We start from the raw sequence: 15,829 nt of genomic DNA, 5'->3' as shown, positions 1-15,829 counted from the left end.
CATCTGACATGGTGGTCGACCCTCAGGCTTGCCGCAAACACACACAAGGATCTACCTTGTATATCGAGCACCAGCAGCTCTCTGCCTGAGTACTCATAAGTCCAGTGGGAGAACGCTAGCAGCATTTCTTCCAGTGAACAGCAGGGGGTGATCTCCTCTCCTGTGTTGTTGTTGTACTTCCTGAAGTAACCAGACATGTTTCTCTCGATAGTCAGCCACTGGCCATTTGAATGCCAGTGGACCAGCGATACATCAAGAAATCTGGCCGATAGAAAAGACAATTACTACATGCACAGTCACATACAGACACATACGCAAGAGAAAACACATACACACACACACACACCTAGGTGAGTGGTGCATATCATCAGGTTTGACCTGGTTGAACACTTGCATCATCTTCTGGGCTGCTCTCTGCTGCTGGATCTCCTTCAGGGATGTCAAACACAAAGTTATATGAAGCTAAAATTACAGAGACCCTAAATGTACCCCAAATAGGTGCAATTTTAGTAATTGGCATTGCCATCGGCCCCCCTAAAAATTTAATTTTACACTTACCCTTAAACAAAGCTGCAGTGCCGTGCTACCATGGAAGTCCCTCTGCCAGGCACGGACCACCTCCGGCCTGAAGGCTTTGACCACATATACATGACCGGGTCTGAGCACGTCCCTTTCCGCCCACGTACACATCACCCTGCAGCCCAGCCGGAGCCCCCCATCCAGAGAGCCCTCCTCACTGGAGAGGGGCTGCAGCATTGCAGACAGGCCTCGTGATGACCAGGAGGAGACTGTGCTGGACTCAGGGTCAGCATCAGAGGGCACCTCCTCCAGAGAGTAGATGCTCACCTCTTCACCTCCTGAAGAGAATGAGGAAAAACTAAGTCAGTGGAAAGAGAAGGAATGAAAGTCATGAGACATATATCTTTGCAAAGTAAAGCAAAAATGATTAACAAAAAATATGGTGACTGTGACACCAAAAAAAGTCACCTAAAATGGAAACAGGAGTGAAGGGAATGGTATGAGCCAGTCTCATCAGATTGTTTCTCTCCATGGCTGTAAACACACAGACACAGCAGTCAAAACCACATGGGAGCTAAAATAGTAATATAAGTCTAATTTCTCAGAACCCAGAAAAAAGACGGATGACTCCAGGTAGGAAAAGCTTTTATGATCTAGTTCACCAAAAATGTTGGTGGTCACTGATTTAATAAAACACAGACTTTCTGCATATATGGAATACCTGAATAGTGTGGATACAAATTTTCAGTGGACTGGAATGAGGAGCTCTTGGCTGCAGCAAACAAACAAATTAAAAGTTAATCTCAAATAATAAACACATGACATATATAAACATTTTTTACGGTAAATTTATGTAAACTGCAAGTTCTGAAATACCTTCAGGGGCAACGCCACTCTGTAAACTGCAACAGGGACATAAAGAAGAAAATCTGGTGTAATTATTAAAACTTCCAGTGTTTTGAAATTCAGAGATGTTACGGCAGGACAGAAGAAAAGCAGACTCACGAAGATATGCGGCTCGTGGATCTTGCCCAGCTGTTCCATGCTGAATGAGTGGGGCTCCACACATCCTGAGGGTCAGTGCAAAGATAGTCAGACCAATGATGACATATTACGCTCTCAATATATCTTGTGTTTCCTCAGGATTTCTTGTCTTGAACAGTTACTACAGTATATTGCCACAATTTACCACAGCTTTACCTGATGGGAAGACACTTGCTTCTGCAACAAATCCGTGGATTCAAAATCTGAAACAATATTGATAATACCAATGTTTAAATATCTAAAAGTTTATAGTGTAACTTGGTGCATAAAATAGTCAGAAAGGCCTTGGTATGACAAACCAATACCCTATTTAACTGTCTTCTGCTTCTCCATCTCCATCTGGCTGAACGCTCTATTTACTAATACAGTACAGCAGGTACTAAATCTAAATAGGATTGTCGGTCCTTACTGAGCTGACTGAGGCTGGTTGAAGCCGACCAACATGTAGGTTCTCCTCTCAGCCACCGCCGCCTTCTCCAGCAGGCATCTGACAAATGGGACTGCATGGTCACCTGTTTTCCATAAGAAATAAAGATATGGAAAGAGAGTCAACCGAGTTGACAGAGTATAACAAAACCTAGTAAATGGCTGGACCATGATGTACGCTATTTGCATCCTGTCCACTGTCAGCTGGTTTCAGCCCTTTGTCTGTTTGCTTCACCCCTAATCTCTGCGCTTACACATACAGTATTTTAATACAGCTGAATTCCCAATAAAGCTGTTCTCATTTACATGTTTTTCTGTTTCTGTTGTCAGACAATGGGTGTGCCTGTGGAGGGAAAGCCTGACCTTGTGTTTGTGGGACAATACTGGCGACTCTATTCAACAAAAAGTAGCTAAGGTTTGTCAGAGTTAGATTTTTCACTGGAAACTCCAAAACTCAGATTTATGATTCATGCAATGTTTCGAGCCTAACTGAATCATTATGGTAAGATTTCAGTTGTGGTGAATAAAAATCTCAACAGTATGTTCTGTGACACATTACAGTATCTGGACTGCTCTCTTGTATCTTCACTGTCTTCCGGGTCTGGGTTTTGCCTCTGCTGTCCGAGACTTGAGTGAAATCAGAGGACTTGGACCACTCTGCAGACACAAAAACATGTCATCTGTTATAAAGTGTGGCTGCACAATAACTCAAAACAAGACACAGAGAAAAAGAAAGTCCATGTCCCTTTATAAATGACCAGTTTTTACACTGATTGGCATGTGGAGAAGAGCTGATGCATATTCTTTTGTTTTAAACCATTAACTTGTGATAGATAATTATGTTTTCTACAAACTACAGCAATACCTCTGCTTTTGATGCTCTGTAGCGATTTGCCACCCTTTAAGCTCCTCCCACCGGACAAACTCTCTTTGTTCATTGCTTCATTCAGAGAGGGAAATGATCCCTGCGTTGGACTTAAAGCTGCCCCAGAGAAAGTCATATTCTCCACACTGGACGACAGAGACCTGCAGTAGCCGTAGGGGCGGTCTCTGGACAGACACGCCCACCTGGGGGATTTCACAGGTCTAACCCATTGGCTGGAAGACCTGGACCGAGAACTTGGTTGGCTATTGTCCTGAGAAAAGGCAGGATTAACCAAACCCTCAGAGATGTCTCGAGGGTCAGGCAGAAGGACAGCATTGCTAGAAGCTGTTGATACTGCTATGTCAGACAGCTGTTCCTGTGTCCTCTCCCCTTCTTGCTCTTCCTCGTCTCCTTCGTCTCTGTCTTCCTCCTCTTCTCTTTCCTCCTCCTCCTCTTCCATGGAGGTCTCCTCCTGACTGGGATACAGGTATGGGTCACATGCCCAGAGTTTATGATGTGGTGATTCCAAGCCTCTGGGAGAAAGAGGAGAGCCACAGCGGGATGGTCCACACGACTCACAAGCTGTCTGATCCCTGAAACCTCCGATATGAACTCCGTGAAAGTGAGAGAGGGAAGCGTGGGACGCAGGTCTAGAAGCCCCCAGCGACTTCTCACTGGGATGGTCAACAGGGGCAGACTGTGAATTCCAGGAGAAAAACGTGTTATATTTAATTGTTAATTATTTTTAATACAAAATATATTAAACTGTAGAAATCATTAGTTTTTATGTGGTATTTTTTTTTTGTTCTAAAACTGAGAAGACAGTGCTAGTATCCAAATGACTGTTCTTTACAGTCCCTGTAAGGAAATTCTCTTTTGTCTTGGCTCCCCTCAAAGGTTGAGGTCAGGTATGCAACACTCTCATTTTCTTTTACTTCCTACAACAGCATTATAATGAAATTAAAACAGTAAGCACCTCCTTTCCTCCTTCCTCTCCCTCCTCAGCATGTTCTTGTCTTCCTGCCCTGCTCCCCCTGGCTCCGACATGGCGCTCCTGTGATGCCAGTCTACTCGCAGCCAGAGTACAGCCCTTTAGCAAAGAAGGAGGAGTACTTTTACATGACTTGGCCATTAGCCGTCGCATATTAAGCACATCAGAGTCTGCTCCATTTCTGTGCGGGAGGGTCCAGCTGTGAGGAAGGATGTGGCGGGAAGCTGTGACAGGTCGACACTGAGCCAAGCGCGCCTCCTCCTGATGTAGGCTGTCAGAAGCAGAGAGCAGGGTGAGGGTGTCCACAGCCAGCACTGAAAGGTCCTGGAGTTGGCCCAGCTGACAGTCCAACTCTGACAGACTGTCCTGAATGAAGTTTACCCTCTCTGAGACTTCCCATACCACCATGCACATCTCCTCTGCTCTAGTGGAACAAAAAAAAGAAAACATCCATACTGTTCAAACATGTTTTTTCTTCTTTTAAATAATGATATTGAGACATTGTGTCAAAGGCAAAAGCAAATCAAGCAAAAATAAACAGAAGATTGAAACCTGTGTTAGTTGAATTGTGAAATAGATTGTGGAACAACACAAATCAAAATATCTACATTGCAAAACAAAATCATTTTCCTTAAAAATTCTTATATGAATCATGTCACTACTCACATGCACTTTGCTCATCTGTGATTTCACTGAGTCAGAAAAGGGGCCCTATTTGTACAATCACTGACAGTTCACTGACAGAATCATCAGGATCCTCTCGGGACTGAAGCATCAACTTCAATAACTTATCTCTTTACAGAAAACATAATAACATAAAGAGGCACTATGGGTCTTATATTAGTAAGAATGTATTGTTTTTGGCATTGGTGGACGGTGTTTGACCGTCCTCTTGTAACCACTTTACTTTACTACACAAAACTAACTTGTACAGGAGAAGAGCACATATGTATGTGTTTAGTTTTTAAAACATTCTTCTCAGCTACATCATATAGAGTCCACCAGTACTTCACCTTTCCATCTAAGCTCAGTATCTTACATAAGATGTCACTGACATCACCCACCCTGTGCGAGGAGCCAAGTGAAACAAACATAAAAGGCCAGTAAGTATCTCGCAGTTGTTATTTTGCAGGGGAAAATCCTAACTGGTAACACAAATTGAGAAGCATCCCACAATCCTGGTTTATATGAATCCATTCACACATTAAACCAACCTCTCAGCTGTGGCTCTGATCCTGTTTATTTGACTGCCGTGGAGACCTTCACTCTTCTCATGGAAGTGGGCCTCTACACATTTCTCCTCAAACTCATGGAGCTTCTTAAGTTCCTCATGGCCCAGGTAGAGCTCTGGTAAAGATGTGTGAGACAAGAGAAGTGACTCTATTACTGGGTGTGCTGTGAACTGACTTGAACAATGTGTATAGACAACTGCTGAATTAGCTTTCTATCCACACACACACACACACACACACACACACACACACACACACACTGCGGTACTCACTAAGTCCAGAGCCTCTCTCCTCCCGCTCAGCATCTCCACTAAATCTCCTATAGATGGCTGTCAAACCCAGGGTCATGTGACTGAGGAGGATCAGGGGCGGAGGCAGCCAAGGCCTCTCCTGATATGTCATTATGTAGCGATAACGATTGTACTTCCACAGTTTATTGGATGTTGATGCCATGTCAAAGTAGATGTTGCTGTTGAGAAGACAACAATTAGTTAAATTTAAAAAACTCTTTAATGGGCTTCCTCCACTGTAAAAATTATATTTGACATTTTATAAATAGGCTTACTTAAAAAATGCAATAAGAATGTTGACCATGATGATGTACTGGAAGAACATGTAGACAGCCTGGAGGAATGGCGTTAGAAATGAAGCAGGAGGACATGGATGACCTTCCTCACACGCTGTTAACACACACAAACACAAGGACCTTACACTCATGGCAATTAATACCTCCATTAACAGTGGGAAAACAGTGTAAAATGTCAAAGGTCATTTTTCAGTTGGTGATCAAATTATGATTGTTAACTTATTTAACAATATAGAAGCTTAGACATGATGTGCACTGCTCAAAAACAGAAAAAAAAATAGCTTGGAATTGCTTGAAATCTCTTTGTATCTTCACTATATGACATTTTGCATGCAGTATTAACTTCTGCATTGGATAAAGTCCTGAAACAATGGGGTAACAACCACATTCATCTTTAGCCTGCAATTAATAACACAAATTGTTATACAAAAGTGAGTCAAGTGAGTGAGCATCACTTGAAATGAGGTGAGACTGAAGTTTTACCACCTGATGTGTATGTGTCTTCTCATGTGGCAAACAACAAGTCACAAGTTCATGTTGCAGCAGACTGATGTTTAGCACTTGGACTAAGAAACTGAAGGCAACACCGAAGCTGTCAAAGTTAAATTCTACTAGTATCTAGAGTTTTCCATTAAAACACTAACGATCTATCTCATTTGCGTAGACCTCTCCATAGATCATCCAGTATGGCTGGAAGACTACGTCTTGAGCAAGGCTCCAGGACGGCTCCTCATCTGGTGACAGGATGGCCTTCCTAGAGATCCCGAAGCTCAGCAGCACTATTGCCATCATCACCACGATGAAGAACATGTTACTGGTCTGGGCAGACACACAGAGAGAGGAAAGTAGGGTGACTAAAAAAATTATGCTCCACTTTCTTCAACTCCAACAAGTAGTTTCCAGTCTCTACTCACCATCTTAGTGATCATGGTAAGGTAAGGACCAGCATGCTGATTGACAGCCAACAGATCTGTCACCCTGACGAACCAGAAGATGATGTCCAGACAGTAGGCGATGCGCCCTGTTGTCCGGTACGGATCAGCATGCCAGCGCATTGCCAGTCCAACCAGGAAGAGCAGGATGGCAATGAAATCTGACATGTTCCAGTACTCTGAGAACCAAATCTTCAGCTTGTGGCTCAGCTTCCTTGGCTCAGACATGACCACCTAATTAAGATATATTAAAATTATATAATTATATATATAATTATATCATTTATATATAAATAATTATATATATATATATATATATATATATATATATATATATATATATATATAGTTGTTTTTTCTTTTTTTCATAGTTGTTTTTTTTTTTTTTTGAGGATTAAGCTATGCAGCTCTATCAGACAAGATTCATATGCATTGTATTATGCACTAATTATTCTTATTGCATCATCAACATGACACTTTTGTAGCTATGCTTTCTGTAGAAAATGGATCACAAATTCACACACAAATGCACAAAACATTTAACAATTACAAAGGAGAAAGAAGAGATAAAGATTTGTGTCTACTGGCTCTCTCACTTCTCTGGTTTTCTCCACTGCAGTGGACAAGATGTACGCTATGACCAGCCACTCCTGAACACTGGGTTGATCCCCCATCTTCACCAGGACAACATAGGAGAATAACATCAGAAAGGCCAAATAGAACATCTAAAATGGAGACAGAGCCCAAAAAAATTAGGAGAGTGACACAAAAGAAAATATATACATTAAAGCAGAATTACTGCCTGGTGGTTGTATGCCTCCGCCAACCAGCTAAGTTGCAGGAAAAATTATCACGATCTCCCCTTCCAGAGTTACAGTGTTGAATAACGGCCAGAGTTGTTTTTGAAGAACATTATGATGTCACAGCGAAGTTGACCTGTTTGGATGGACTGTTTGGACTGAATTGGATTTTTATCCTTATACACATTTACGTTAAATTGTATCATAATTAGTGTATGAATTTGTGAGTTATGGAGAAAAATATGTTTTTTGAGTTCACAGTGACCTTGACCTTTGACCACCAGTTTATCCTTGAGGCCAAGTGGATGTTTAAAGAAGTTCCCTCAAGGTGTTCCTGAAATATCGCATTCACAAAGCCAAAAAAGACTTACATGTGTACGGACAACCTGAAAACACAATGCCTAATAATGAAATACTTCATTAAGGACAAGGAAGTACACTGGGCCTGTCCACTTAATGTTTTTTTAGGAAGAGACATATTCTATATTCATACACAAGTATAACAACACAATCTCCACCTACTGTGTGAAACCAGAACTTGACAACAGGAGCTGTGTAGAATTCATAGAGTCTTGTGATCCAGGAAAGACACTGCGCACTCACAGAGGACAAAGTTTCTGACACAGGACCAAGACATTTGTCATCAGAAGACAGGCCTCGCTCAGCATCCTGACCGCCCTGTGAGAGCAGTGTAGTGTAGGACAGGGAGACAAGACAAGAGAAGTGTAATACTGGGGCCATTAGGATTCTGGCTCCAGTTTGAAAACAGTGCTGGATAAATGGACCACTGGCACTTCTTTACCGTGTGATCAGTTCCCTCGTGGGCTGGTACTGACTTCACAGAGTCAAGTCCAAACAGCATTGCCTCATGGGACTGTGGTACATGGCACATTTCAGCTTTGCTTTTAAACTCCAGTAGCAGGATGGCAGGGGGCAGAAGAAGGCTCAAAATTATCTGAAAAAACGAGATAACAAGTGTGTTATGTAAGCTTGTGCAACTCATAAACATCAGGAAACATACGCTTAATTAATCAATATTCTAGTTACTTATTATTGAATCATATAAATGATCATATTGTGAAGGGAATGCTAGAAGTTTAGATCCCACTTTTTATCATATTAAAATATTCACTTGTATTTTTATGTCAATGCAAATAAATCATACATCAACACAAGATGACACTTACAATCAGTGACAAATTTATAGGTATAATAAATGTAAACGTTATATGAATTTCATCTGGTTCATTTGACTTTGAACTTTGCAATGTTCACCTTCAAAAAGGAGTTTTTTCTCATGTTGAGCGGACCAGTCCAGAGATCTGTGAGGAGGGTCTGGGTGCAAGAGTGTGAGACGAATGGTCTGTGACATGAGGAGACAGCCATCTGCAGACAGGTGAAGTGGCTCCATGCCTCCATCTCTGAAGTCAACAGCTTCATGGCCATCTGCTCGTTCTGACGAAATGCACAGTCTAACACATCCACCGCCAGCTGACCAAATTCACTGAGACACAGAGGCAGGAGAGACATGCAATCATATGCAGGTTTTCATACAAAGACCTGGATCAAGTCCATACACAATTTAAAAGAATATAATATAAACAACACAAACCCGCCAGCACCACCACAAAAATGAAAACACAAGACCGAGCCCACTGTTACTTTTAATACATAGACTCAAACTAGAGGAGACTAATTTAAATGGTCATAAATACTGACTGGGTCTGGATCATGTTACTACAAACCTCCACTCAGTATACACTTACAGTGAATATGACTTGAGTCGCTCTGCAATGTTGTCGTCCATGCTACTCTGTCGTGCCTCAAAGGCCATGGAGCGGTAAAGCTTACAGGCCACTGTGGCACGTGCCAGTGCTTCCTCGCCATGTTGCCAAAGGAACAGTGCCATCTGCTGCCGCTGCTGAAGCACGGCCCACACAAAAAGGTCGTTGAAGTTGAAGGAAACCGAAAGCGGGGCATCATCAAGGCCAGGGCTCAACGAGATCTTTCGACTGCTCCCGGGTGACGCATCGTGCTCCTTGATGGAAAAATTTGAGGTATGGACAAAAGAATGGGAGTGGAAATAATGTAAAATGTAATGTAAAATTAAAGGGCTTGTTCATTGTGGAAACTCAGTCTAGACTCAGTCTAGACCTGATCTATATGAAAAGTGTGTTGAGATAAAGTCTGTTGTGATTTGGTGTTATATAAATAAAATTTAACTGAATTGAATTGAATTGAACTGAATAAGCTGTTTGTAAAAAGGCTATTTTAAAGATCTGCTGCCTGGCTTATGGCTTAGCTAATGGGGATCCAAATGAATGAAAAATGGAATTTCTCAAAATCACAAAGTATAAATTTGAATAGCGTCAGTGCTGAAGAATAGGTTTGATTGACTAAAGAAAATACATCCCATACTGAAAAATACAACCCACCAACCTTGCTTTTGTGGGGTTGAGCAGTTCTAAAGAAATGCAGGTCCTGGAGGTTCCTTGAAGAGTTTGGTATTAATCCCCGTCTCTGTTTGGACGAGAAGGCTGAAGTGTTTCGTCTTCCTTCCTACAAACAATAATGAGGCCAGTGCATTATTTGCAGGAAAATTCAAGAATAATTACAATTAATGAACACAAGAAAATAACCAAGTCAAACTTTTTTTCTGGGGCATTTATCAAAACACAGAAGAGGAAGAAAAACAGAGTTTGAACTATAAGTGCTGACTTTGTCCTGCAGGCGGCTGTAGGCAGCTCTAAAGTGTTTCCGAGTGTAAGTGCTGCGGTACGCTCCTCCTATGAGATACTCCATCACCAGGCCCATGTCAATGAGAGAAAGACGGTAACCTATGGGGAGAGAGGTCTATTCACCCACACACACACACACACACACACACACACACACACACACACACACACACACACACACACACACACACACACACACACCCACCCACCCACCCCCACACACACACACACACACACACACACACACACACACACACACACACACACACACACACAAATAAGCACAGATACAGTAAATACACCCATACTATACAGATGTAGATATGTCTGCTACAGTTATCAGTATACATCTATATATGCCTATATAGCAAATAAATTCACCTTTACTCTGTATCCCGTGTAAAAGCCAGTGATGTCTAGATAATCAGGGTTATGGTTGCTTGTAGTAACTTATTTATTTATATGATTATAGTCATTGTCATCCCCAACACTTACCTGTTTCACATCTTCAGCAAGGTGATGCAGGAAACGATCCGTCTGCCCATGTGGCTGTGGACAGAAGTTTGTATTATTACTCAGAGAGATGAGTAAATGGAAAAAAAAAAACTACAAAATCAAAGCAAAAAAAATGTACTGGTTACTTTTTAAACAGTTGGATATTGCATGCATGGTAGCAGCTCTGGGATCAGTAGCTTGTTTCTTAGAGGGACTTATTATCCCAGAGTTATGAATAAGTAAACAGGCTCTAATATACAAAAGATAAAGGCAGTATGGAGAAAGCCAAGAGTGAGTGTAGTGGTGACAAACAGTTCTGTGATCTCAGAAATATCCTAAAACAACAACTGGAAAAAAATACCCTGGATGCAATTGACCACAAAACACAGAGAAGAGTGGTGCAAAACACTTACAGTGCATTATTGTGATTTCAATCAAAGCCACAGTTTTGGAATTTGTTCTTCAAGAGCCACAAAAAAAAGATTTTCTTCTGTTTGTATAGCAAAGTGAGAGCCAAGGGAAAACAAAAGAAGAAATACCACAGCAAGACAAACAAATGTACTGTGGGTTGAAGGCATTTTCTGGGGAAATCTTTTAATAGTAGCTTTTTTTTAATTTTTTTGAACGTTGTGTATCTGTACTTGATCTGTGAGATAAGAAAATCTGAAACTGCAAAGGAAAATATGAAAAGCATTCAAAGTAGATAGTTAAATATATGGTAATAACTGTGTTGTAGAGCTCCTCGAGGCGATCCACAGTGAGGAAACAACTCATAGTCATGCCATTGTCAATCAGCAGTTTGACAAAACTGACGCGGTCCATCACCAGAGCATCCAGCATGGCTTGCTCCAAGGACCCCACCTAGATACAGCACATGAAAAGATGACAATCAGTATGATCCCTCAACAAAACAACTTGAGGCTGTACAATGTTCCTCGTGTGCAACAATGGCATATAATTAGAACAAAGTCAGTCGCACCTGCCAGTGCTGTCCGTACACCAGGACATCATTCTGCACAATGTCCGCCCTGTCCCAGACAAGAGCCATACTCAGCTGCTCTGCAGGACTGGCCTTGGTGCCTGTGCGTCATACAGAAAAAAAAAAAAACAACAGAACTTATATTTCTGCATGCCTGGGGTATAACACACCTTTTTCATGGCTCACATTTTGACTTATCATAGCAGGAAAAGCCCGAACATTAGTCCAGGTTAATGATTGTTGTTCAGTTCAGGTACACCTGTAAGTCAAGCTGGTGAGCAGGTCTACACTGTACCAAGCCTGGAACTGGTTAATGTATAAAGAATGCAGCAATTGTTATTGTTATCAATTAAAAGCATGGCTTTCCTGCTATGACGTGTCTGCTTTCCTGCTATGTCTATCATCAAACCAAGAGGAGAAAAACAAGTACCCTTCAGAGTAGCTGTCAAAATGGCTGCATCAGGTGCCATCTGGTCCTCTGACTCAGAGTCAAAGATGGTTATCTGTTGTTCAAAGACATGCTGGGTGAGTAGCCTTTGTGTCAAATCACAACACACACAGCCCCAAATGGTGTTTAACTTACAGACTGTCTGTGATCCATACACTGCACAAGGAGGTTGTAGAGGTGAGAGGCTTCTCCTATGTCGACCCCAAACATATGTCCAATCCTGACGAGGAAGTCCTCTTTAAGGTCAGCATCCAGCTGTCTAAAAAAATGCAGTGACCCTCTAAGTTATATTTGTGACATTTCTGCTCATTTAAGTTGTTACATGAGTTATAACAAAATACATGTGGTTTAATTTAACACAGTTAGGTGGAACCATTAGACCCACTACTGTAGATACACTGAGGGAAGCATGCCTGTCAACAGCAGTCTGCTTGTGTAAGAAGGCGAGCAGGTCAGCGGCCCTGCCTGAGCCCTCGAACACTAACACCGGCACGGGGGGAACATTGCTAACATAGTCCAACACTGTGGACACGATAGCAGGGCCTCCCTCCACCACCACACACACCACAGGCACTCCTTGGTTCAGTCCTACAAAAGAAGGGAGGAGAGGGTGAGTGGGTTTCTCACTTCCTGTATGTATTACACAAACACACACACACACACCCACTGACTCACGAGGGTGTATCTTCTGTAGTTGGATGTGTTTCTCCAGCTTCTTCCTGAGGCCTTGCTGGCAGCCATTTTTTCCCAGCGTACCATCATCCACCAACAGAAAGTGGGAGTGGAAACCATTGAGACAGGCCCTCTTGCTCAAAGGGTTCACAAGTGGCTGGTAGGGTCTGAACACCTGAACCATTTTGAGTGAAAAATCACATCAAACGCCAAACAGGAGTCAATCATCCTAAAACAATGCACTGGGATATATTAGAAACGGTTTTGGTGTCAAATTAATGAGGCAGTGAAATGTTATTCCACAAGAAACAAAAATTTTAGTGCTCACGTCTCTGCCGATAAGGTCCATGTTGTTTTCAATCACACCCCACGGTGTGATGCCGACTGTGTTCCTCTTCCTCAGGTCGTGGCCCCCGAATGTTTTCACTGCCTCGCCTACATACTTAGACACACCTAGACAGTATGCAAAGAGCAGCTGAATGCACAGCAAATATGCAATTCAATAGTATAATAAAGAATTCTGCTGACTTAAGACAGGCATCAAACACACCACTTTGCACCATGACCATCAAAAAGTAAACAAATGGACAAAGCAGATCAGACCGTGGCACACTGAGAGCAAATGGACTGATGCCTCACACCAGGACCAACACTGATAGTCTCATCCTATCATGTGAGTGCATCTCAGACACTGGCCCTAGATCCAGTGTTGCTCAAGAGATACTCACTCACACAGTTTGTAACATTTACCCGTATTAATGCCATCAGTGAGTATCCACGCCCCTGTGCTGAGGGCAGCAGTGATCAGCCCTTTGCTGAAGGCCTGCTTGACTTTAGGGGGCAGGGTGAAGTTTTCTGAGCCTCCCTGGACGGTCAGCAGCAGCTTGGGTCTCTCCATCTGCCATTCCCTCAGCATCAGCTGGAGCAGCACCTCTGCCTTTGAGTCCACAGCCACACGAACGTACTGGAGAGGAAACAAGTGGAACAGTTTGTGACTGAGAGACTCTTTGTGCTTTTTCTCAGGTGCTGTTAGTGTGACTGTTTTGCCACTACTGTTTAAAATAGATAATATCTCTGCTTTCATACAGCTCACTAATGTCTGCTTACATCATAGCAAACCAAAGCTTGTTTAGACAACCATCAAAATCCAGATTTCTATCTTGTTCACTCCAGGACAAGCATTTAACTTAATTTTAGGTGTAATACAAAAAAATGGAAATTTTCATGTAAATTAGCATTTTTTTCCTTTGGTCTAGAAACACACATAAAGTTAGTAGACTCACAGACCTTGGCCCGACAGACCCGTGTGGCAGTATCTTGAAAGTCTATGATCCCATAAGCGTTGGTGGGACTGGCTTTTGTATGGCACTCTATGGACCAGTCCTCCTCCATGTCCTGTCCAGGAGCAGGACAGAGGGATATGGGAGGAACCGACTCTTGCCAAGAGTGCTCCCCCATTAGGCGGCCACAACAACATCTGGCCAATGCAAAGACAGGTTATTGATCAAAGCTAAGAGATGGAAAGTGAAACATAGAAACATAAACTTCATTCATTTACATTTCATTTTACTTTTTGAGCTAAAAAATGGTGATGTGTGCTTTGTAAAGCATCTCACAATCAAGTGAGGGTCCTTTGTTTGGTATAATTCACCTGACAGGCCTCTGACCTCCCCCTGATCTATGTAAGCCAGACTGCCCAAATTCCTCCCCTTTTCCTGTCCGCCTCCCTTCCTCTTCCCTTATCTTTGTACTTCTGTCTATTTCTCTGTTTGGTTGTGTTTTTCATTTTACAGACCACAGAATTTACACGCATCTGTCACTCATTCATGTATTTTCTACGCTGCTGATACCACTAACTTCCATACAATTAAGAGAAAGAGAAAGAAAGCAAAAAATGAAATGTTGAAATCAAGGGTGTAGGGGGCAAAAGGTGACACATAAAAAACAGAGAAAAAATCCACACAATAAAAAACAAGAGCTTCATTAAAAAAAGGGTGGGGTGGGGGGAGGGTATGTCAGGGTTTGAGGATGGTTAAGACATACATAAATGTATAATACCTGATCAGGCTTTGGCATACTTGACAAACTGGAATACATCTGAAAAAAAAAACAGGAAATAGAATCCACATGATCCCTATTCCTGGAAGAAATGGCTGAGTGCCAAATAGTTTTGTTCTGGAGAAATGCAGTTTCCAGTAATAAACAAGCCTGTATTTCTTCTGAGAATCATAACATCTTGTACTGTAGACACCGGTTGCAAAGCTCTTTAACGATTCAAGTTTACCTGTGTAAGTCCAGTTTACCTGTGTAGGTCCCGAGAGGAAGGGATAAACTTCACACACTCTCTCTTGCAGAAGGTTTCCTCAATCCAAGACTTTCGTGACTGAAATAACAAGGGAAATGTTTACTTACAGTACTCACACAGATCCTGGAGCAGCTAAGCAGTATATTCTCCGCTTTATTGTCAAACCCATCCTCAAGCAAGGCAACACATTTTTTTCTGGAAAAATGGAATCAGTGACCTTTTCAGTGAAGCTCATTTCATTACAATGCCGGCGGCAGACTAGATGCTGGACCCACAGGGAACTAACCGTAGATCCCTCCCATGTTGTAGAAACGGGAACTGCACTCTTAAAAACACTGAAGGGAAGCGAGATATAACAATCCACCTCTCATTCAGCTTCACAGAAGTCTTTTCTTCATACTTTCCCTGGTCTTTCAAGGTCTGTCCAGCTCCTGCGCCCCGTTTTCCCATCCAGATCTAACAATGGCCTTCCCGAGAAGAGCATTGTTAGTAGGAAACTTACACACATCCCCTTCCTGAGATTAGTATACATGGTTGGGGGCTGGTGCACACCCACCCCTGGTCAGACTGTGTAAACAGTAAACAGGGTTCTGAAATGTAGCTGATGTTGCTCAGTGTGCTTTTTTTTGGTTTATTTTGTTTTTTGGGGGGTTTTTTTGTTTTTGTTTTTTTACAATAAACGCATTTCTTCATTGATAACACACCTCACACTAATTTTAGAACTGCCACATGACTAACAATGAAACCCAAATCAGCTATAGCAATTCTTACAAGATCATGTGCCAATATGGTAATTA

General features: G+C 42.1%; 1 protein-coding gene across 2 annotated transcripts in view; it reads right to left on the bottom strand.

Annotated features, from left to right (window-relative positions):
- The window catches only part of trpm6 (transient receptor potential cation channel, subfamily M, member 6), a 17,599-nt gene extending 1,770 nt beyond the window's left edge, over nt 1-15,829 (bottom strand). Inside the window, exons 1-37 of one of the 2 annotated variants that reach the window (XM_071482430.1) lie at nt 15,250-15,829; nt 15,031-15,110; nt 14,786-14,824; nt 14,015-14,204; nt 13,478-13,691; nt 13,056-13,180; nt 12,731-12,902; nt 12,469-12,643; nt 12,191-12,314; nt 12,038-12,110; nt 11,608-11,708; nt 11,355-11,489; nt 10,629-10,682; nt 10,114-10,248; nt 9,835-9,954; nt 9,162-9,433; nt 8,671-8,899; nt 8,198-8,350; nt 7,918-8,073; nt 7,192-7,320; nt 6,578-6,829; nt 6,308-6,482; nt 5,643-5,757; nt 5,350-5,546; nt 5,060-5,192; nt 3,831-4,269; nt 2,855-3,551; nt 2,549-2,646; nt 1,973-2,075; nt 1,720-1,766; nt 1,525-1,589; nt 1,396-1,421; nt 1,241-1,291; nt 988-1,053; nt 559-857; nt 347-429; nt 56-261 (exon numbers count right to left, since the gene is read on the bottom strand). In XM_071482430.1, coding sequence (XP_071338531.1) covers nt 56-261; nt 347-429; nt 559-857; nt 988-1,053; nt 1,241-1,291; nt 1,396-1,421; nt 1,525-1,589; nt 1,720-1,766; nt 1,973-2,075; nt 2,549-2,646; nt 2,855-3,551; nt 3,831-4,269; nt 5,060-5,192; nt 5,350-5,546; nt 5,643-5,757; nt 6,308-6,482; nt 6,578-6,829; nt 7,192-7,320; nt 7,918-8,073; nt 8,198-8,350; nt 8,671-8,899; nt 9,162-9,433; nt 9,835-9,954; nt 10,114-10,248; nt 10,629-10,682; nt 11,355-11,489; nt 11,608-11,708; nt 12,038-12,110; nt 12,191-12,314; nt 12,469-12,643; nt 12,731-12,902; nt 13,056-13,180; nt 13,478-13,691; nt 14,015-14,204; nt 14,786-14,824; nt 15,031-15,110; nt 15,250-15,267 — 5,746 coding nt within the window. In that variant the 5' untranslated portion in view covers nt 15,268-15,829. The remainder of the gene's footprint in view (nt 1-55; nt 262-346; nt 430-558; nt 858-987; nt 1,054-1,240; nt 1,292-1,395; nt 1,422-1,524; nt 1,590-1,719; nt 1,767-1,972; nt 2,076-2,548; nt 2,647-2,854; nt 3,552-3,830; nt 4,270-5,059; nt 5,193-5,349; nt 5,547-5,642; nt 5,758-6,307; nt 6,483-6,577; nt 6,830-7,191; nt 7,321-7,917; nt 8,074-8,197; nt 8,351-8,670; nt 8,900-9,161; nt 9,434-9,834; nt 9,955-10,113; nt 10,249-10,628; nt 10,683-11,354; nt 11,490-11,607; nt 11,709-12,037; nt 12,111-12,190; nt 12,315-12,468; nt 12,644-12,730; nt 12,903-13,055; nt 13,181-13,477; nt 13,692-14,014; nt 14,205-14,785; nt 14,825-15,030; nt 15,111-15,249) is intronic. The other variant, XM_071482431.1, reaches the window with a different exon arrangement.

The sequence above is a fragment of the Trachinotus anak genome, unplaced genomic scaffold (genome assembly GCF_046630095.1).
Source record: "Trachinotus anak isolate AG129_WGS33_773 ecotype Australia unplaced genomic scaffold, CSIRO_AGI_Tana_v1 ptg000008l, whole genome shotgun sequence".
In the NCBI taxonomy this organism is placed as follows: Eukaryota; Metazoa; Chordata; class Actinopteri; order Carangiformes; family Carangidae; genus Trachinotus; species Trachinotus anak.
The sequence above is the reverse complement of the archived record's forward strand: the minus strand, read 5'-3'. Positions and strand labels throughout refer to the sequence as shown.